Raw genomic sequence first — 24278 nt, forward strand, 5'->3', positions numbered from 1 at the left:
ATTTTTAATCAAACAAATGGTTGAAACCATTGCCAAAGGGGAAAATATGATGGAAACAAATGAAATCTGCTTCATTCGAAACCTTAACACTGATCTAATAATTATTTTTTAAAAAACAAACATTTTCACCTGGTCGAAATGATGAGACCACTGATAATTTATCTAATAAAAGGTAATTCTAAATTACTAAAAAGTGTCTCAGTATTTAGTATAGTCTCCATTATTACGAATTACTTCAAAAATTCTCTTCGGCATGCTTGCGACTAAGTTTTTTTATCAGTTGCGAAGGAATTTTATCCCATGTACTGAAAACTGAATCAGAAAGTTCCTTTATCGAATCATACTGGGTTCCATCCTTGAACACTCTTTTGCTATCCATCCCCAAATATTTTCAATGGGATTGAGGTCCGGAGAACATGCTGGATGATCTAATAATTCAATATTATTTGAAGAAACGTATTCTCGTGCTTGTCGAGAAATGTGTATCACAGAGTTGTCTTGCTGGAAAATCACATTTCTTCCAAACAGACGTGGACCTTCAGTCCTGATAGAAGCCTTTTCAAGCATTGAAATGTACTTCAATGATGTTTGCCGACCTTTCACTACTTGCAACTTTAGGGTCCCAGCTGACGGGAAAGCACCACAGATCATTAAAGACCATCATTCACTATGCCGTTAAATGTATTGATCTTTTTTTCATTTGGTTGGGATAAAAATATGATTAACTATATTTATATTAAGTCTTGAAATGTACTTTTCCTTGATTAGTAAATTCCTCATCATAGGCTTTTTCTGCTGTATATATATATATATATATATATACATATATATACATATATATATATATGTATATATATATATATAAAATTTTAGTCATTCAATGAATTTAAAAATTCATGAGGTGAAATGTTTGAGTTTCAGATCAAACATTTTTATTATTCTATGTACGACAAAGAGTGCATTAGAAATATTTATACTCCTTATTCTTAGACATCGAATTCCTGTAGAATACGGAGTAAAGATATTTCTAATGTATTCTTTGTCTTACAGGGAATAATAAAAAATCTTAAATCAGAAACTCAAAGATTTTACGTCATAAATGTTTTAATTCATTGAATGACTAAAATTTGATTTATTTGCTCTATCTTGTATATCGAGCAATGGTTATTAAAATGGGGTTATGCTTATACTGCCAGAAACATCTTGTAGATCTTATAATCACAGGTTTTCATAACAGCTGATCGTTGGATAATTTTATTCTGAAGAGTATATATGTATACATATACATATACGCACACACGTATATACTTATATATGCATGCATACACACACACACACACACATATATATATATATATATATATATATATATATGTGCATGTGTTTTATATATATGAAATAATGAAATACATTGCCGAAAACGAGACAGAATTATTAATTTTATTGTGATTTTATTGAAATATGCGTTCAAATGAATGCTTATTGTAGGTCAACATTCGCCTTTTTCCAGTATGAAAGCCTCATATATTTCCGAGCCGAAAGATATGAGGAGGGAAATATATTCAACACAATAATAATCGATGGTTTGTGTTTTAATGCTTATTTGATTCAATCCATTTGAAAAAATCTTGGCATATTAGATATGACTTCGTTCTTATCCAGGTACATTTTCCCTTCTTCTTCATCATAAATGAATATAGGTATTCGCAAGTAAGATCAACAGAATTGGGGCCTATTTTTCCCTGAAAAAGGAAAAAAAAACTTTAACATCTGTTTTCAGACGGGTAACATATCTTCTATTAAAATACGATTTAATAATATAATTTCTCTCACTATCGACAGACAGTTGAAATAATTAATACAATAATCAATAATACAAAATTCAATACTAAAGTAATTTTACACACAAATTAAAATCTATCGAAGTAATTATAGCACTTAATATGTGTACTCACATATTAAACATATTTATGTTTTTTAAACAAATATAAATTACGATAAATTTGCTTGCCATATAATGTAGAAAAACATATAAAACAACTGAACAAAAACCATTACACTTGCTGAAGAACACGTGATTGAAGATTTCGACAGAGAACAGCCTAGACGAGATTACTTTCTTCTATAATGCATAATTTATCACCATCTGTAGATCAATCGTCTGGCTGTGTCGGTGTATCCTTCAGGGTATCAGGGAAACATGTCTCAGGGAACAATCCGTGAGCAGGTGTGTGATTGTTTGAACCTTCACGCTGCGCAGTCATCGAACGTCTAGTATATAACCACATTTCCGCAAGTTGTTTCGAGTTTCTACAAAGTTCGCTCGAGGTCGATTGAGTGCTATTGAATGTCCGGTGGATTTCATTGTAACCAGAAAAATTCTAGTGCAGATGAAAGGGTGGTGATTATGTTTCTAGGCCTCTGGCGGTGACGAAGCAGTTGCAGAAAAACAGTCAATACGAAACCCGTTGATCTCCGTATAAGAATGGTGAATTTCGTTGCTTTACTTTTTCGGATCTGCCTTCGCTATCGCTTCTCGAAGAATTTAGTGCGAAGCGATACTAGACAGCGTGTGGACCGATTGAAAATGAGCTGTGATATATTTAGTGAGTGCGTAATAATAGGAAGTTCAAATGACATGAGGTAGGATTCCTTTTGTTGTGTTCATCATGTGGTGTTTTTGTGCGTGTGAGTGTAAATTTGATTTCTTTGTAATTTGACAGCATCTGTTGATTTATAAGCATTACGCGTATCAATAAATGGCATTTGATATTAAAAGCGTGTGGCAGAAAAAATGGGGGTGGAAATCCACAATGCTAACTGGTCTGCATTCAACCATAACAATTCGTTTTTATTACTGTGGCATGGGTCTTAATTTAAAGGTCTCTGTCTTAGCATTGACCGCTGTTACTGTCCGGGCTTAATAATTAACCACTTCGATCACGTCGATATGATTCAGGAGATAACGGTGTTCAAGTAGTTATCGACATAGCCTGATGTCTATGGTTTCTTAGGTTTGAATCCAGTTCGTTCTACAAAATCACTTTCACATAAAATGTTGATAACTTTCACGAGTTCCTTCTTATAAGTACACAATGTCTTCTTTTAAAAGTATTAAAACTATGAAAACATCGACAATAATATCTTCGAAATCATACGACATGACGATGATGATTTTTATTAAAGGTTTATTCACATATTAAAAACTTTAAAAAATATTAGCTATTAGTTAGTTTTATCAATAAACTCGCTGGACACCTGATGTCGTCCGATGTTGGCCTGTCGTACAGCACGCTTAAACATGGTATTTAAACTTATACAGGTGGCGTATACGTTATTATCGAATGAATCCTCTGTTGAACCGTCCGACCACCTGTCGGACTGAGGTACGCCGCCTGGGTAATACCTAGGAGGTTCACTCTCCCAGGCCTTGCCACTTGGCTTTCTAGTGGAGTATATCGCTTACTGTCTGAGGCGCTCCGACCGGGGATTGCCGACGGGGTTACTCAGGCAATTTTTACAATTGCAGCAGTGCCCCTTTTTAGGGGAGCCTGCTGGATATCCACTTTCCAGCCTTGTGCCACATTTTGCTGAGGTGGGCAGCAAATATATACTCTACCCCATTATGAATAAATAATATTGCAACAATAGAATGAATCCTCTGTTGATTATTATATATTACTAGTAGTAATTTGCTCTTGCTTGGTAGAGTCGGCAAGGGTCAATTCTTTAAACTTTGACGTCTTGACAGCCAAATTTTCGCACAAACGCTGATAAAAAGCTTGATGCATGTCTGAATACACTTTCTGTAAAATTTCAAATGTTTAGATCCAAAATTTGCTTAATACTATGCAAAAACCTAAGAGGTCATATCTTTTGAACTTCAACTAGCAAAATCTCCGAACAAAACCCGCCTAAAACCCTTGTCCTATGTCTGAATACACTTTCTGTAAAAATTCCAATTTTGACACAAAAGATTGGCTGAGAGGTTCATTTTTTTTAAATTTGACCCCTTGCCATTAATATTTTGGACTCAAATCAAATTAAAAAGTTTGGTCTATATCCAAGTAATCTAAATCTAAAATTACAAGTGTTTCGACCCAAATTGGTAGAGGAGTCGAGTAGAGTTTTCAAGAGTCAGATACTTGGACTTTGACCCTGTGACAGCCAAATTTGTTGCAGAAAACATTAAAAAGAGTTTCACAAATCTCAATACCCCTTTTGTCAAATATTGAGTCTGTAGATTAAAAATTCACAGATTAGTATTGTAGGTAAATGTACATACACACAGGCACACACTGAAAATTTCACTTTTCTAGATACATACATGGAACTCATTAATAAGAGGAAAATCAAATAAAATGGTGAGGTAAACTTGGGCTTGAATGCGAAATCATTCTGTCTGTACAACTGAACTGTATCTCTGGATGTCAATAACTCTTTTTCATAAGAATGAATCATTCCTTCGATTTCATTATCTCCCTTGCCGGTGTAGGTTTTTTTTATTTATAAGACAAAAACTATTTTAAGGATCGGATTTTTTCGATTATCGATATAAGTATCGATAATCGAAAAAATCCGATCCTTAAAATAGATTTTTTCTTATAAATAAAATATCGGACGAATTTCTGTACAAAACATATCTAAATACACTGACAGACATATACATAAACTTAGTGTAAAATTTGCAAAAGACAGGTTCAGCAGTTTCGGAACCTATAAGGAAGGAACTCATAAACACAAAGTAATTCATATAACAGTAAGGAATTTGAACTGACAGTAAAATGTATTCGTAATATTACCAGTTTTTAATTCTCTCACACTTTTCGTTTAACAGCTAATTCTGTCTCATTAATCCCTTATCCTTTTTTAATGTATTGAAAATATGCGTTAGAGAATTAGTAGAATTACGTTATAAAGATGATTTATTATGTAGCTTACGTTATAAAAATGATTTATTATGTAGCTATAATTATTTGACATAAATAAATAATGAAACTTACTTAATGTGTTGCTGTTACTAAAATAATTTAGATACAAGACCAGAAAAAGAATTTCTCTGCATCACAGGTTGATTCATTCTTAGTAAACTATTTTTTTTTAAGGGCGAAACAGAGAACAAATAATATGTATGTGCTTATGAAAACCATAAACTATATAAATTATTATGATGAATTAAGGAATATGTATTCAAAGAAACAGGGTGAAGTTTATGATACTTACAATACAATCACAGCCGCGTTGGTATTCCTCAGTAAGGGCGGATTTCACCCATTCTAGGAAAGGTCTCATCCATTTATACGGGTAAAATGGTGTACATCCTCCAGCATAAACGTTTCCATTTTTAATTTTAGCTGAGAAAATATTTACATAAATGGGAAATCAATTACATCTTTGTTGTTCTTTGTGTAAAAATTTACAGGAAATGAACGCATGTTACGGAAATTGGCATCATATGCAATTAGTAGCCTATATATATTATTCCTTAATTTTAATTTTTGTTTAGATGAGCATTATATATATTAATTATTTTTCGGACTATTATTCTCATCTTTATTAGTTGTTGTTTTCATCTTCATTGGTTGTCTTTTCTCACGACGTTTCGGCAAACTATTACTCTTGCTTTGTCAGGTGGTAACCGCGACGGATACGAACTTCGAATCTCCTAACTGCATTCTCAGCAATCACTGCCATCCGTAGTTGTTGTCGTCTCACCACGTTTTGGACAAGTAAACCTCTGGCACGCTTTGGATAGGATTGAATCCGCTATCTTCAGAAAATGGCTGTCTGGAACCGTAGATATTCAACATCCCTATCAACTGCGCCACGGGTCCCGAAGGGCGATCAAGGTTGGATTTTTTAATCTTATGAATCCACGTTTATTTATTATCTGATCTTCCTTAGTCGGGTCCGTACCGATTAGTATATATATTATTCCTTAATTGGAATTCATTTTTGATATGAGCATTATATATATTAATTTATTTTTTATTTCGGACTACTATTCTCATCTTTATTAGTTGTTGTTTCCATCTTTATTTGTTGTTCTTTTTCCTGACGTTTCGGCCAACTACTCCTGTGGCCTTCGTCAGGTGGAAACCCCCTGACGAAGGCCAGAGGAATAGTTACCACCTGACGAAGGCAAGGGGAATAGTTGGCCGAAACGTCGTGAAAAACCAACAACCAAAAAGATGAAAACAACAACTAATAAAGATGAGAATAGTAGTCCGAAATAAAAAAAAATAAATTAACTTGTAGCCTGTTTACCATTGTAACACTGACTAATTCGTATTTTTGCTTATACCAGCTTCTCTCTCCTCGGTTTTCTTTGTCCTCGTTTAATCTCGTTGAAGATAAAACTTATCGAAAATTATTGGAAAGATTCAACGTCTTGCCATTAGATTAATGTGTATTTTCTACTGTTTTAGGATGTGACATATTTTGTAGGGGATTTAATATATAAGAAGCGTTAACATGATTACTTTGTGGAAATGCAAGTTGCATGTTTTATTTAATATCATGTCGATGCAAAATATTTACAGATTTGTAAAAGATGCATGTAAATTCCTTGTACTTTATTTTATGCGTTTATTACTATAACATGTTTAATTAATACATTTTATCAAATTATTAAAGTATTTTTTCATATTTTTTGCATTATTCTCAGCCAATTATTTATTAATAGAAATGCCATGATAATAGTCGTCCTAAAGAACACCACTTACAAAAGTCCGATAAACACTTTTACCAAGGATTTCAAAACAATTCAGAATTCAAAAATATATTATATTCGAATGATATGAATTTTAAAGTGAGGCATTCATATAAGTTGCTTTGCAAATGGAATCAAGTTATTCAGACCAAAGATCGCTGAAGATATGAATAGATATTAACAATAAACGAATAGATATTAACAATAAACATGTTTTTATTCATTTTAAGATAAAAATTTTAATGGTTATTCTGATATGTATTGTTAACAATTTGTTATTCACTTTTTATATTGTTTTTTTTTCTTTTCTCGAACATAAAGGATGACATTTCATTAATAAATACAATTTATAATCGTGGATGTGTTTTGTTTTCCTTTACTTAGAGTTGTCTCTTGCGCTCTTATGAATGCGGGTCGGAATCTTTCAGTCTAATATATTCATTTCTTACTAGCGACGCATGTGGAAACTCCACAGAATACTCATATATACTCTAATATATTGATGTTGGTATTCTGTAGATGTTCAGCGTGAATCAAAACCCACTGATAATATCGTAGCTCTTTTGTAAAAAGTGCAAGACCATTTATCTAAGCTAGCAAAGAACCCGACGTATCCCGGTCGTAAAATACGCTTTAATATGATATTTAGATTCTTGCAGATTTCGTATATTTTTATTATAGATTTATTGTTCTATCGCTATTTATATATAATAATGTTGCGATTTTAAAATGACAAATATTTAAAAAATGAAAAATATATTCATATGACTTGGGCGCATCAGCTTAAATTGAAACCGAAAGCAAAACGTAGGAAAATATTATATATCTATAATATAAAGCTGAACGTCTATGTGTGTGTGTGTGTGTGCGCGCGCGCGTGTGTGTGTGTGTGTCTGGTCACGAATAGGCTCCTATATGGTTTACTATTATAGAAAACTGATCCCATATAATGATAAAAATGTACCGAGGATCAGGAATTGGTATGTTTGATCTGGTAGAACGGTGGTTCATAAAAATTGTGGGACCTGCCTTCACCCCTGGCCTCCAAAGTATGGAAATAAAAAATGAAAAAAAAAACACGTTTACAAGTGTTTTGATATAGATGTACATCAGAATACTTTGATAAGTATGTTTTAACTTAAATAGTGATGGTATGATAAAATTATGGGGGTCTGCGTTCGTGCCTGTACTCCATGGAAATATGGCACAAACTTTAATAGACTTTTCATATCTATTTGCTTAAGTATACTTTGATAATTATGCTTCAGTTTGAAGAAATATGGTATAATAAAATTGTTGTGTGTTCGTTCGCACCTGACCTCCATAGAATGTAAATATGTCACAAAGTTTAATAAAGATTTTAAAAGGGAGTGAGGGTCCACAATAACACCTTAACTTTAATCTTAATTCACGTTAGCTTTTATTTATTTTTTGAGTTGAATCATATTGTGTCGAACAAATTCACCTCATAAATTAACGTTCTTATAAAGTGAAAGCAAAAAAAAAAAAATAAGTCGGAACTTTAGATAATTCTCGACACAAATTTTGCATAACTCTGTTTTTTCCTTCTCCACTTGCACGTGGAACTCTTTCGAAAATAGATAAATAGATTAATAATAAAAAATAAGAACTTTACTTGTTATCGTGTCAAAAGAAGGAAAAAATTCCATGTTCGCGTGATTACGTGTCTTTTAAAAACATTTACATAAGCTTTTATTTTTATTTATATATCTGTTTAAGCTTTCTTTGTCAGTGGTCTAGAAGGAATTCAGTTGGTTACAACCCTTTCTGCTTGTTCTTTACATTACAATAGTACAACCATGAATCCGACGGCTCAATACTACACCGTTTAATACTGTAAAACTGAAACGAAGCTGTTCTGCTTGAAAAGCGCGCCATTTTCTTCTCATTCATATTTATATCGATTCTTTGCTTTAAAAAACTAAAGTAATTACGTGTTTATTTTTTAATATCCCATTTTGTGGTTTCGGATTATTTTACTAAAGTAAGAAAAGCGTCATTATTTTTCAAAACTGTTTTTGTTTCTTTGATTTTCGATATTTCGTCGATATTATTTAATAAGAGTGTTTAGCAGAAAAGCCAACAAACGACTACCCGAACAAAGTAATATACAAGAAATAAATGTTACCATAGTCAATAAAAATTCAGTTCATGTTTTTTTTTTGTTTTGAAATAGTGTTTAATGCTCTTTACTGGAAATAATTTTAGCGAACCGAAATTAAAACGAAATTTGAGGCGATAACTACTTAAATGAATTTTTATATAAACTACACATGCCATAATCGAATATTCCTCAAGCACAAAATAACGGAAAACATTAAAATATGTTTATAAATATTCCTTACGTAGACGGAACTCTCTTAAATTGTTAACACACAATTCTCAGGTGGCCCTCCTTCAAATTGAAAACGGGGCTCTTCATTTCAAATTCGCTGCCATTTTGATTTTTATTACACCGGTTCGTACATTAATTTTTTTTTTTTACAAACTACTTAAAAATACAAACGAATGAACTTTTCTACCATAAAAGTAACTTTTATTGACTATGGTAACATTTATTTCTTGTATATTTATATTAGTATATATATATAACATTTTCTCTTTGTAAGGAAACATTATTTTAGTTGGTCACTCTTTGCTACGAATGGAAACAAAGTTGATATGAAAAAAATATTTTCGCGAAATTTATCTTTATTTCATCATATTTTGTTTAGGGTAAAATTTTTGAGTATCAAAACCTATCTCTTTACAACCCCCTCCGTTTCATAACGTATTATACTGTCATCAATCACAGTCCATCTTCTGTAGGCTGATTTTGAACCCAGTCAACCACGGGGGTACTTCTGCTAATGTATGTATATATATATATATATATATATATATATATATATATATATATATATATATATATATATATATAACTTGAGTTCCTTCAGCTATATTCTAAACATATACTTATGAATAATTTTTGATAAAATTTATCATAAAAAATTAATTACTGGAGTTCCATCAGCTATAATCGAAACCGAAACCAAAGCTTACGAAAATTCTTAGTAAAATAATTTTGTGTAAGCGTGTCAATAACTCTCGTCACAGCCTCCAACAAACTCTTTCACAGGGAGCAATGTATGGATTGCGGGATCTGAATTGGAAGCCCAGCCATCTCCTTTCTGTCATAACAACGTCCTCCCTTCTGATGCTCCCTGAGCACTCTTGGGTGAAACTTCACACAAATCTTCCGCATCTTCAGTTCATCCCTACACTGACATCAAACTATGCAATTTTTGTCTCTTTAGACATAAGACGGTTCTCATCCATGAATGACTTTTTCGGCCAATCAACTCTCGGAATCTGATTTCCTTCCTTCTCCCACATTTCTCACAATCCCTCACAGACTCCCTGTCTTCTACGGTGACATTATGAAACTCACATGTTGTGATAATCAGGCTTTAGTAGAGAATATTCTAATTCCTATTGCAAATGTTAAGTTGGACTTGGAATCATAAAAATTAGCCAGTCATCTTATATGATGAATAGGAATAACAAAGTAAATGTTCAAGCATCTATACCAATTATGAATGCCTTTATAAAATATATGTAACTTATTAAAAGTATCTCGTATGTATGAAATACAGTCCGTTTAATTCCCGATGTGAAAAAAAAACAAAGTTAAATTATTATTACAATTAAAATTTAATTTTAAATAAAAAAAGATGTAAGATTACTTTAATAAGAATTAATCAGGGTAAGGCAATTTTCAAAAAGTAACTAATATCAGTTGTGAAATCGACATTGATTTCTAAAAAACACGCCTCGTTCAGTTGCAGCACCAAAATGCCAGAAACTCTGTTTTAGAATTCACATAGCTTATGACGATATACCCGACTTTATTAGCATGTAGACATTTAAAATGCTTCACAACGTGTTTAGCTGTTAACAAATTTAAAGTAAAAGTAGTATAAGGATTTATTAAAAAATTTTACCTGCAAAGATTATCCGGCCTGGTCGGAGGTACGAGAGACAGTAATTGTATAATTTTTTTGTGATTATTTGAATTGGCTTCGATGTGAAAAAAAACTTAGTTACCGTTTATTCGTAAAAAGCTTTGTCTAATTTGAAAGCATTTAGGTTGTTGAGCAGAGAATCATTTTTCAGTATGAAATACAGTACACCATATAATAGTTTATTCATAAAGAAAATGAGGTTCTACTTTAGCGAGAGCCACATGTGAACAATGTGAGCAATCTTTAAAAAAGATGAAAAAAAGAAATAAATTATAATGAGTTTCGTATGAGTTTTCGTACATTGATAAAACATTTCTTAAACAAATAGAGGTTATAACATATAAAAGTATTTTTAATACTGTATTTCCTAGTAATATATTGCGGGTAATGAGAGTCATCTTTCTGATAAAAATATGCATAAAACGTAAACACCAAATATTGTACATCTAAACACCTTAACATATACATTTAAACACAAATAATATAAATCCCTAGAATATACCTTCAAACATCTGTATAACGTAATAAGTTATTTGATATATGCGTAAAAGTTATATTTGATTTGTTTATATTGCTACTTAAGTTATTTAATTTTATGAAGTGGAAAATAAATTAATTTTGTTGCTATTTACCGAAAACGACAAAAAATCTATCTGCAAAAATTCCTTCTGTCAATTTTTTAAAATCCAGATTTGTTTCCACATCCATCGAGTCTTGATCCGCAATATTATCGAACAACAGTTTTCCCTAAAAGAAAAAAAAGATTATGTCAAAATGGAGAATTATACATTCGGACTGTCTGTCTGTTTAAAGTAACACTTGAAACTCGCTCATCTTCTAAAGTTAAAATAAAGACTATCTGATTGCTTCAAATAAGGCAAAATGCACATTAATTGCCTGCTCTCTTTCCGGGGCGATATAATTTCTGAGGTGGATGGATATATGTATATATATATATATATATATATATATGTGTGTGTGTGTGTGTGTGTGTGTGTGTGTGTGTGTGTGTGTGTGTGTATGTTTAAAGTGATAGTTGTGGTGTTCCAACGAGAGAGAAAAATGTATATTTAAAAGAGTGTAGCCACCAGCAATTGTGGGGTTTCCGCTTTTTATCATTTTTTTTTATTTTAAAATATTTTTATAATGCGTTTCAAGCTTTGTACAGCTCTCTTCAGATACATTTTTATCTACAGGCTTTTTTTAAGTGAAGGTTTCTTCTGGAGAACATTTTACATCTAATTATGTTGAGTGTGTTTTTCAGGGAAATGTCAGTCGCAGTGTCAGTCTGAGATGAAAAATGTTCTCCAGAAGAAACCTTCACTTAAAAAATCTTTATATAAAAATATATCTGAATAGAGCTGTACAAAGCTTGAAACGAGTAAAATATTTTAAAATAACAAATGATAAAACGCTGAAAAACCCACAATTGTTGATGGCTACATTCTTGAAATATATATATATATATATATATATATATATATATATATATATATATATATATATACTAGCATGGGTGCCTGGCGTTGCCTGGGTGTTTTTAGGTGCTGAGCAAAACAAAAAAACAGTCAATTATTTTAAATTTGACCCTATTATGACCCCTTAAAATTTGTTGGTTCGGACTCAAATAAAGTTATTAAGTTAGATCCATGCTCAAGGAATCTATATCAAACGTTTCACGTGTATATACCCAAAATTGTAGGAGGAGTTTGGTAGAGTTCTCAAAGGTCAAATCGTTAAATTTTGACCCCTTAATCGACAAATTTCTGTCCGAAAACCAATTACATCGATTTTCCCAAATCTCAGTGCCCTGTATCTCAAATTTCGAATCAGTAGGCTTAAAATGGACAGAGTTATTGTGTAAAGAAATGTACACAGACACACACACACACACACACACACACACATAGACACCCACACCCACCCACATACACTTTCACTTTTATATATATATATATATATATATATATATATATATATATATATATATATATATATACTAACATTTCAGTCCAGCGTTGCCCGGGTGTTTGGATGTGAATGTTGAGCCAAAAAAATGTGGTAGTAGGAAGACAAGCTCGAACCAGTATCGCAAAGGAGGAAAAGAACGGGGAAACCCCTGTCGTCTATGCTGTTACGACCACCGCAAAACCGAAAATGTAATATTAAGGCTAGACAATCAAAAGGAGATCATGATTTTGGAAAATATCGGCGAAAACCCTGACCCACTCGGTAGAAAAGTGCTCAGTTTAAGGTAAAGATATTAATGTTTTTAGCCAATTTTTCGATATTTGTCGTCTGAATGGCCGAACTTCAAATGAATACTGATCTTGAGAAAATTTGGAAATGTATGTTGAGCAAAAAAATAAAAGTGGTCAAGTTTTGTTAATTTGACCCCTATTATGACCCCTTAAAATGTATTGTTTTGGGCCCAAATTTAGTTACTATGTTCGATCCATGTCCAATGAACCTATATCTAAAATTTCAAATGTTTAGACCGAAAATTGTCGGAGAAGTTTGGTAGAGTTCTCAAAGGTCAAATCGTTGAACTTTGACCCCTTAATCGCCAAATTTCTGGCCAAAAACCGATAACATCGATTTCCCCACATCTCAATACCATGTATATCAAATTCCGAATCTGTAGATTTTAAATCGACAGAGTTATTGCGTAGGGAAATGTACACACAAAAACACACAGATACACACACAGATACACACACAGACAGACACTTTAACTTTTATAGACATACTAGCATCGGTGCCCGACGCTGCCCGTGTATTTGGAGATGTATGTTGAGCAAAAAGAAGTGGTCAATTTTTTACAACTTTGACCCACATTATAACCCCTTAAAATTTATTGTTTTAGAGTCAACTTAAGTTATTAAGTTAGATCCATGTGCAATGAACCTATATCTTAAATTTCAAGTGCTTAGACCGAAAATTTTCACAGGAATTCGATAGAGTTCTCAGAGATCGAATCGTTAAACTGTGAACCGTAATCGCCAAATTTGTGGTCGAAAACCGATCACTTCGATTTTCCTAAATCTCAGTACCCTGTATACCAAATTTCGAAGCTATAGACTAAAAATTGACAGAGTTATTGCGTATAGAAATGTACACACACAGACACACAGACAGACACTTTCACTTTTATATATATACTAGCATGGGTGCCCGGCGTTTCCCGGGTGTTTGGAGGTGTATGTTTGACCCTTATTATGACCCCTTAAATTTACTGTTTTGGGCTCAAATAAAGTTAGTAAGTTAGATCTATGTTCAAGGAACCTATATCTAAAATTTCAAGTGTGTAGACCCAAAATTGTCGGGGGAGTTCGGTAGAGTTCTCAAAGGTCAAATCGTTGAACTCTGGGCCCTTAATCGCCAAATTTCTCTCCAAAAAACCAATCACATCGAATTTTCCAAATCTCAGTACCTTGTATATCAAATTTCGAATCTGTAGAATAAAAATTGACAGAGTTATTGCGTAGGCAAATGTACACAGACACACACACAGACACACACTTTCACTTTTATATATATATATATATATATATATATATATATATATATATATATATATATGTATATGTATATACTGTTGATCAAAAATTTAAGACCACTTAAAAATCTTTTTTAAAAAAAATCTTTCTAAGAATAGATATTAAACTCTTCCGACTTAAGGTATCCAATACTACAATCTAAAAGATTAGGGACACACAAAACTACCTTCCGAAGATTAATTTTTAAAACTTACATTTTAATTAAATTAGAATTTTTAAACATGATCAAAATTATAAGACCAGAGACGAAAATTCTATTAAATTGTACAAAACGTGTATGAAAAGTGTATGAAAACATTCAACACTCAAACTTAATAATGAGTTCTACCTCAACAGCTTTTGATGACTTCAAAAATTCTATGGGGCATGCTAGAAATAATGGTTTCCATTAATGTGCGGGGGAAACTGCTCCAGTTTCTGAAGATGGCCCACGAATTTTATTTTTTGTTGAATATTGTTTGCCATTTCGATCTCTCATCATCCCTCCCCAACGATTTTCAATTGGGTTCAAATCCGGTGAGCATGTAGGATGTCCCAAAAGATGAACTCCATTGTCTTTTAGAAAGCTCAAAGTCCGTCTTGCAGTGTGGATTGTAGCATTATCCTGTTGGAAAACCATCCATCTCAAGACATCATCAAATATGCTTTTTGTAGCATGCTAGCATCACCAGCTGCTGTCTGACGACCCTGCATCACGTAGAGCTTTATCGTCCCTCTGTAAGAAAATGAATCCCATGCCATTACGGAATCTCCACCACTGTGACGTGTGGAAAAAATTCAAGGGGCATGTTTTTCTCATGCCAATAAACAGAATTTCTTGTGTATTTTACTTTTCACTTTTTTTCTTTAAATTTTCGAACTAATTGACTTTCACTTCATTTACTCCATGTATTTCATCTGGAGATGATTCGCAGTCGAATCAGCGCTCTTGTGATAACTACTGCATTTTGATTAATGCTTTTCAATTTTTATATATAAGAAAGATTATAGGAATATCGAAAATATTAAAAAAAAAATCGATATTTTTATGACCAAGAGCGGCGTTTCGCTTGAAATATAAAAAATAACAATAAAAGTATTAAATACAAACATCGTTTTCATCCTTCAAAAACAACTTATAACCTTTAAATGCATATATATATATATATATATATATATATGTGTGTGTGTGTGTGTGTGTGTGTGTGTGTGTGTGTAATTTCAATAACATATCTTTCCAGACCTTATTTTTCAACTTTTTGTCCTATAAACAAAAAAGTGCAGACAATCCATACAGATGTGCGAATAGCCCAATATTGTATGCTATATAATCGTGATTCACATTACGTATTAATAAGGAATCACACCAAAACATTAGATATTTTCATAATTCACATTAATATGTATTTTATTTCTCCGTATGACAATCAAAAACCAAACTCACCTTAAATATAGACAAGCCTATCATTTTAATTGAACCATTTTCATAGACAGTGTGTGGACGTTGTGCAAGAAACACTGCAATAAAGTAAAATGTAAGGCACTGATATATTAAAATGTTCTAGTAATGTAGGTATTACGATCGTCGTCTCTTTCAATTTTCTTAGGTATTTTGATTGATTTGGAATTTTGGTACGAGAAACAGTAATATAGAAATATAACACACGAATACGTGAGATCCTAGTCATCGCTCAATCTGAACGTTTACATTAACTACTTAGGGTAAAGAGCAGGTAGAATTATTTACTATGTAGAATGAATGTTTAATTATGATCGCCTTTATAATTTTTAATTGTCTTTCTCGTAATTTCTAGACTTATATAGTAAAAATTATTAACGTAGTGAAATGCACATTTTCTTATTAAATTGAAACGTGTTAAGAAAGCTAAAATATTTATACTGAAGAGAGAAAGATAGCAAAAAGTACTCTTTACACAGAAGTGTGGCACATAACCAGAAGTATATGCATATTAAAGCATAGAAACCCTGAAAATACTATTAACAATAGAGTTTAACAATGAACGGACAGAAAATATTAATTCAACTTAATCATAGGTGATCAACGGAAATGCTTTTAAAACTAGAGCTTGATACACCAATGACTTTTGCCACACATAAACCAGTAGATCATGTGATTCAGGTGTTTTTATACACTTGAACTCAGATGTGCCTGGCAATCATATTTTATTACAATCACCTATTACAAACCAACTGAAATATAAATGGCAAACTGAAGCTTTACTTACCAAAATATGTGTTTTACTTACCAATGTCGCTGTTGCAGTATTCTGTCTGCAGATGGAGGTTTGGACACTTCGTAGATACAAGTCCTATTACGAGCATTTCGAGAATCAAGTATCCCCAAAATATATGAGTAAACATTGGGTTGTTACTTTATCTGTTTTCTATTTCAATTAATAAGTTTATTGTTATTATTATTATTATTATTATTATTATTATTACGAAGAATACTAATGCTGTTTCAGAACAAGAAACTAATAGATGTTTCCTTTCACTTAACTCAGAGCGTTCTCCCTCGTTTTTACTTACTCGTAATGTAATTTATATATGCAATGCGTTTTTATATTGAAATTAAGATTGGCACAAAGGCGGCTGAGGAGCCAAGGAAACATCGTTCAATCATTAATAATATATCAAATTAAACTGAATATGAGTTGAATTTTTACTCTAATAATTTATTTATATTCATGTATTTCACGTTTGAATTTCGATAAATTATTAATTATGCGGTTGGTTCTCTTTTATTCCACATGTATACGAGTTTATTTCATTTTTAATTTTCAATAAATGTATGTATAAAATAGATGTGTGTTTTTCCGTTATGTTAATTACTCGGGGCTGCTTCACAACTGAGTAGTACAATTGAAGATGAAGAAAGTTAGTTTAATCCATATGTTTTCCCTTTCAATAAACGGACTAATATAATTCCATAGTATGAAAAAATAGATATTTTATTAAAACAGAAACACTGAAATCAGAGAATATTTTTATGTTTCTATTATAAATACCTGACAGTTTTTGGTATATATATGTAATATTTTTATCAGTTCATCCTTCAAAAGGTGCCAAATTGTATATTTTTCGCGCAAACCCCGATTGGCTAGTGTAGAAACTGTCGATCCTCACTATTACATCAAGTAGAAAGTAAACTGAGTTAAATGTTTAATTCCAAAAATGTATTTATATTTATTGTAGTTCACGATTTTTACTTAAGGTAAAAAGCAAATTATTGATGTAAAAATTCAAAGAGATTTATAATATTAATTATTTTTTGTTAATATTTATAGAACTGCTGCATAAAAACATATGTTACAATACCTGCTTTTTTACATTAAGCTGTCTATTTTGCACGTTATATAGCAAAAAGAGAAAACACATCAGTCCATAGGGCATATCGGATGTGCACTAAGATGTGTTCTCTAATGACTTCCATATTAGTCTCTTTAAAAAAACATTTTTTTTTAATTTTGATTAACGGCTAAACAGCTTGTCGTTGAGCACGATGTCTTATGTCTACTATTGTCAAGGGTCCCGAATTAACTATTCACATTGGTCAGACAACTCTCTTAGTTAGAAACAGAACAGAACAGTAAAAGAGAATACAGTAAATATAGTAAATATCAGTCAAGCTATTTTGGGGTAATGTTTTTGCATTGTCCAATGCAAATATTAATCTGTGGACCAGAATAACAACATTTTATTGCTTAGTTTAGTAAGTCTATATAAAAATACACGAATCCCATGTATGTACGCTGATGGTTAGTGTCTAAGAGACGTTTAAAACTGAACCCAGCGCGAGTCAATGGTCACGAGAACGTTACATCATAAGAGGAATAAAACATTGACCTCTCTGTGTAGCTTAATTTCCGTTACAATATAGATTGACACAAGCGTTAACAATAAAGTTCTCAAAAATTAACCGATCGTTTATAATCATCTTAAATATTCTTCTCTGTTAAATAAGAATGGCATACCGCTTATCCTCGAATTGGTTTATGAGTTAATAACTTAGAAATAGCGCGTTATATAGAAGTATAACCCACTATGTTTCAGAAGAGGAACTTTATATACCAAAAAATATGTATATTTATATGCCAAATGCATATTTATATGCCAAATGATTCAGATTAAAGACTCCTAAAAGAGTTGCTTTTCAGTGAGCTGTCCGAAGCAAAAGTAAATACAGAAGGAAGGCTTATAGTTCTCACCTAAACGCTTGTATTATAATGTGTAAACAAACAAACAACAATGAGTGTCTGCATAAAAGTGTATTGAAAAATGCGAGAAGAAAAAGAATCGCCCTAAAAATCTCCCACATGTGACATATACTTCAAAGCTAAAGTCTGACTTACACAAGATAATATATTTTTGTAGTGTAGTCGAAATATATATTTATTATTTAAGCATAATATAAGATAATCAGATGTTGATTTTAATTGAATGAGAATTATTGCAGCGAGAGAAGAACTTATTGTACTTATTACATCGGCAAATGAATCATTCCCCCTCTCTCTCTCTCTCTCTCTCTCTCTCTATCTATATATATATATATATATATATATCTATATATATCTTTGTCTCTCTTTGTCTCTTTCTCTTTCTCTCTCTCTCTATATATATATATAATAACCATGATATATACATTACAAACTATTGCTCAAGTTGATTACTTAAAGGACGATAAAAAATTCTCAAAGATTCAATCAAAAACTGTGAAAAATACTTTTTTCTATTCGAAACATTTCGTTTGTTTTTAAACTGAAAAATTTAATAAAACAAAATAGTTCATCACATTTTAATAATAAGAATACATCAATCAGTTTACTCATAATGTAACAGATAGTTCGTGCCTTAATCTAAACGCAAGTTTCATGAGCAAGTTCCTGTCTAACACTGTTCTACTTGTTTGCTTTTTAGCCCACTACCATGTGGTCAAGTTCTGGTGGAACAATTTTCGTGAATAATAAAATATACACAAATTCCAAGTACTAACAATGATTAGGCCGTTGACCCTGCACTCATTAATACATATTTTTGAGATAACGTTTCCGCCCTTGATTAGTGATGATTTGATTAGTGATGATTTGATTAGTGATGACTTGATAAGTGATGACTCGCTTGTATGAGAAATATTGTATTTTATCTCAGCTACAATGCATTGTATGCTGTTCACCCGCAGTTACAAAATTGTTAAATGTTATCCCCACTAAAAGAATCTCATTTATTCCCATTTTTCTATTTTCCAACAATCTAAAAATTTCGTATTGAAAAAAAGTATCTTTACTTTATTTACTAATAGAATATATATTAATTGTTTCACAGAAAAATGCTGATTTTTTTTTAAATTTTGAGAACAAACCATATTTTAAAAATATATACACATATGTGTAAAAATGTAAAAGTGTCAAAATACATAATTAGAGAACGTAAAGTATACAAAGTGTGTCATCTCTACTAAAAGAATTAGCCAGGTTAGCCCCAGGAATACTTTCGGTTGAATGATTAGGGAATAAATTCTATTAGTGCAAATATCTAAAGTATTGAGCTGTTTATACATATAATATATATATATGTGCATATGTGTGTGTTTGTGTGTATGTATGTATATATATAATATAATCATATATATATAAATATACATACTTATATGTATATATATATATATGAATACATAATGATGATATATATATATCTGAATACATATTAATTTTTTGTCTGACAAAGTAGTCCCTCTGAATAGAAGTACGACATAAACATATACGCACATATGTAGTCAATTATGTTCGTATAAATAATATATATTATTAACTTGTTCGGTTTATTCATAAATGAAGAGCACAGGAGTGAAAGTCTACAACCACTTACTAATACTTCAGAATAATAAGTACTGGCAGTCAACTTGTGTTTATGCAATCTTCACAACTTAAACACTCTTGATTTTCTAATGGTTAATCCAAATCATCGTTTACTAATTCTTGATTCCCTACATTCCCATGACGGTGTGTTTGTGTAGGAATTGTCACCCTTACACTGATGATTGTGTAAGCATGAAACACTTGCGAGTGTATATATAACGAATAATTATTGTTTACTTGTAATCATCTACCCCTTTAAGAGTACTTACCAATGAGCACAGTCAACAAGAGTTTATTCTTGTTTACTGTATTCCCGAAAATTCGGTGTTTAATAATTTTTATTTGTCTTTATTCCAGTGTCAGTTGTTTGGGGAGGCCTGGAGTAAAGGCTTAGCGTGTAGAGCAAAAAATCTTCCGCTGCCAAGTTTTTTTTATTCAAGTTATAACATATTAAATACAACTGTAAAATCTTTCAAACTTAATGCCAAAAAATAATAGATAGCTATTAATTTTTTAATGTTATTTCAAAATCAGAGTAAAAATTGATGTATAAATTCATTAAACTCATTTCAGTAAGTGAATTGAAGAGGTGAGCACATCAGTGACAATTTTATTGCATTTCTCAGGAAATATCCAATGCGTGACCGTAGAAGGTTTGACTGCTAAAAGCACGTAAATATATGGCAATCAAGCCTCTGAAACTTGTATATACATCTACAATAAAATAAAAACATTTTGATAATATACTTCGTGGTATTCGTGGTGGAGACGCCTGGAAAGTGATTAATTATAAAAATAATGACTGATTGCCAGAGCTTGTTTTCTTAATCCCACAGCACTTTCCGTAAGATTTTGGCCGTCTCAACAACGCCATAATCTTAAGAGCTCCAGAATCCCAATTTTCTCAATCATTTCGTAAAATCATTTGGTAACAATCCCTTGTTTTTTTATTACAATAGGTATATATTCTACCTTCTTTATCTTTCACAATTTTTTATTTCATTTTTCAAGTCTTACTATGTGAGTATTCTGTTATAATTGCCTTATTCGAAAACTTCATTTCTTCGCTTCCAGCAATTTTTTCCCGTTTCTCTTTTAGGGTACCATGTGTCTTCATTGCAAATGTTATACCTGTGTCATAAATGAACATTTTTATAGTCCTCTCATACTTAGCTGGTTTCGGTCATAGCAATCAAATTTATGAATAAAAAATGTTTTTCCCTGTATTACTTCTTTCCAGACTCATAAACATCACTTACCTCTAGTAATGTTAATGACAAAGGAAGCATGTTCATAATGAATAACAGTTGATGCCTTGAAAAGTCTATCGCCTCACAGAAAATTCCCAATTAAATGTTAATGACACTTTTTGTTTTAGATAGTGCATTGATCTTCCACACGAGTTCCATTCAGGAATTACATTTCCGGACAACATTCCGTCAATTTGAACTGCCAATTGAACATTTTCAATTTAGTTAAGTTTGTTGTAACATATTTGAAACGGTATGTTTCATTTCCCAAACAACGTCGTTAAGTTTTATCACTCTTGCCGACGTTCTATCTGAAAATCTCTTAAATATACAAATGAAAAGGAAATAAATCCGATTTAGTATAAATAAAAAGGGATTTATTCATGGTACGTCCATCCCACCGACTCACAGTTGTTTCCACTCTCTGCCTTTTTCCTCTATTATTTCTTTCCCTTCTCTTTTACTTTTGTGATTTCACATCGGGAACGACCTTATCCATTTGCATATGGGTTATGTGTCTGCTGCTGTTACTTACTTACATCAGCGACACTGTTACACACGTTCGTTGTAAAATGAAAAAGAAAAAAATAATAGAGAAATTATTTTATATAGGCACACAAAACACGTGGTTTAACACTTTATCGCGTGTCACTTTCAACGTGGTGCATTTTTCCTAATTTCTTTTGCTTTCTTTTTTACAACTTATTATAAAACATTTGCAAAATGGGGATTTTGGCCATGAGATTTTTTCTTTATTCATTTATATCCATAAAGATTGTCTAAATGTGATAATGACATCAATCAACTTCGAAACCATATATATTATATTATATATAAGCCGAAACGTCAAATCAAACTGGTGGCATTAAAATTTTAAACATGCTCATGTGCATTTCTTTTTAATATTAATAAAAACTGAATATTTTTCATTTTCTTTTATTTATTGATATTCATAAAGATTGTATAAATTTTATAATTGCATCAATCCACTTCGAATCGATCTATATAATATTACTTTATATAAATCGAAACGTCAAGTCGGAATCGTGGTCTTTTTAATCGATTGATAAAATTAAAAATATAATCATTGGAATTACTTTTCATTATTAAAAAAAAACTGAAGATTTTTAGATTCATTTTCAATCAGATAGAATATATAGTTATCTAACACAAACTAAACAAAACGCTGTGATTTAGAAAAAGTACAAACAGTGAAAACTGTGTTCGGTGTTCAATTCGTAAACAAATACCTATCATTTCCTTATTCTTGAGAATAATAATATTGAGTTCGTCTTCTAAAAACATATAAATAACAACACGATTTTTGGATATGTTTGTGCGATTACTGTTCCTTGATTGAATACCGAGTGCAAAATGATTTACAGAAACATTATTATGATAGTAAATTAAACAGAAAATCCTCTCAGTGTCTTTCGGTCCTAACACGCGTACGTAGATATATATATATATATATATATATATGTTTCTTATTATAACTATATATATTATATGTTTCTTATTATAACTATATATATATATATATATATATATATATATATATATACCATACGGCCTATCTCCTTAAGTTTTTCTCCTTCTACACACAGACACAAAAGTATATATATTTCCTATTATTACTGTATATATCGACCTATATATGATCATAATAATAATAGCAGTTATATATATATATATATATATATATATATATATATATATATATATATATACCCGTCTATCATAGTTCAGGAGTTATCTATTTCATTAGTTGAACAATGTTATAGTTCATCTACAATTATAAAGTTTTAAGATTATTTTCGTTGTTTTATCACGCTTTAGTTTAAATCGTATTTTTCTTTATGATTTTTACGCTGTATTTGGAATTAGTGTTGTCGAGACTCATCTATACATAAGAGAAACTCTTTATAATGTGTGTTTTAAGATCTCTAGTGTAGTGTATGTGAACTTCCTCGTACGCCAGATTGCAATAAATAATTATAACTAGGTCTTTGTATATCCCGTACTGCTTTAAATACAAATACATTTTTCTAAACCACATATGTGCCTGAGACTCTCTTCATGACTCTTTTTAAAACAACAACTTGACGAGGAGGAATTCGACTTCATAAAAGAAATACATATAACACAACTTCACGATGTATACTAGAAAAATCGATTTAAAAACAAAGATTATAGCCTTCTTTTATTAGAATAGATTTATTTTGCTCAAAAGATGTGAATTTATTCAGAATAGAGATAGTTATTTTGATGTTTGAAAATCAGTAACGCGTAAACACTGCAATTTCGAAGACTACTTACTACTTCCGGATATTGAATTCTAGGAAATATGAATATTATTACCATATCTTTTTAGCCCTGATAAGTTATTGTCCTATAAAACATTGAAATATTTTAATTTGGCTAAAAGTGATGCGAAAATTTTTTAACATTTGCATTGTAACAACTTTAGAGTTGTCAAATTGTCACCAAATGATTTTATATGTTTACTTTATGAAATACAAGTATCGGCAAAAATGTCGAGATTGTATGAGGATTTTTAAGGATAATAATAGTGGAAGAATTATAAAAACCTAGAGGAATGTTTAATAGCATACATATAAGGAAAGTATACATCCAAAAATACTTCTCTCAAAAAGAAAAATAATATTATGTCCAACCATAAATTTAGTATAATTTACAATACTTCCTTATAAAGTGAGAAAAATAAATGGCTACCCACGTTTTCGTTACATGCAGACTAGAAAATACATGAAAATCATTTATGAGGCCATGTTACCGTTGTGGACAATTATATTCACTCCGGTTCTAAATTATGATAAAATTAAAACAAAATCAAACAGAAATCTGAAAATGTA

The 24278-nt window shown here is 31.2% G+C and overlaps 1 protein-coding gene across 1 annotated transcript; it reads right to left on the reverse strand.

Moving 5' to 3' along the window:
- Positions 1 to 1419: 1419 nt before the first annotated feature.
- On the reverse strand, positions 1420 to 22028 carry LOC145256519 (uncharacterized). The gene is made up of 5 exons (XM_080115507.1): positions 16544 to 22028; positions 15721 to 15794; positions 11370 to 11484; positions 5224 to 5354; positions 1420 to 1742 (listed from the first exon to the last, which is right to left on the reverse strand). The coding sequence occupies exons 1-5, from the start codon at positions 16656 to 16658 to the stop codon at positions 1593 to 1595; spliced, it is 585 nt and encodes a 194-aa protein (XP_079971633.1). The 5' UTR covers positions 16659 to 22028; the 3' UTR covers positions 1420 to 1592.
- Positions 22029 to 24278: the final 2250 nt, after the last annotated feature.

The sequence above is a fragment of the Euprymna scolopes genome, chromosome 32 (genome assembly GCF_053919585.1).
Source record: "Euprymna scolopes isolate OS-2025 chromosome 32, ASM5391958v1, whole genome shotgun sequence".
NCBI lineage: Eukaryota > Metazoa > Mollusca > Cephalopoda > Sepiida > Sepiolidae > Euprymna > Euprymna scolopes.

Bases quoted from the DNA above. Each gene is read 5' to 3' on its own strand.
- LOC145256519 (XM_080115507.1), bottom strand. From the start codon at position 16,658: ATGTTTACTCATATATTTTGGGGATACTTGATTCTCGAAATGCTCGTA. The intron at 15,795-16,543 runs GTAAGTAAAACA...ACTTTATTGCAG, and splicing joins ATACTGCAACAGCGACATTG to TGTTTCTTGCACAACGTCCA. The intron at 1,743-5,223 runs GTAAGTATCATA...TTCCTTTTTCAG, and splicing joins AACGCGGCTGTGATTGTATT to GGAAAAATAGGCCCCAATTC.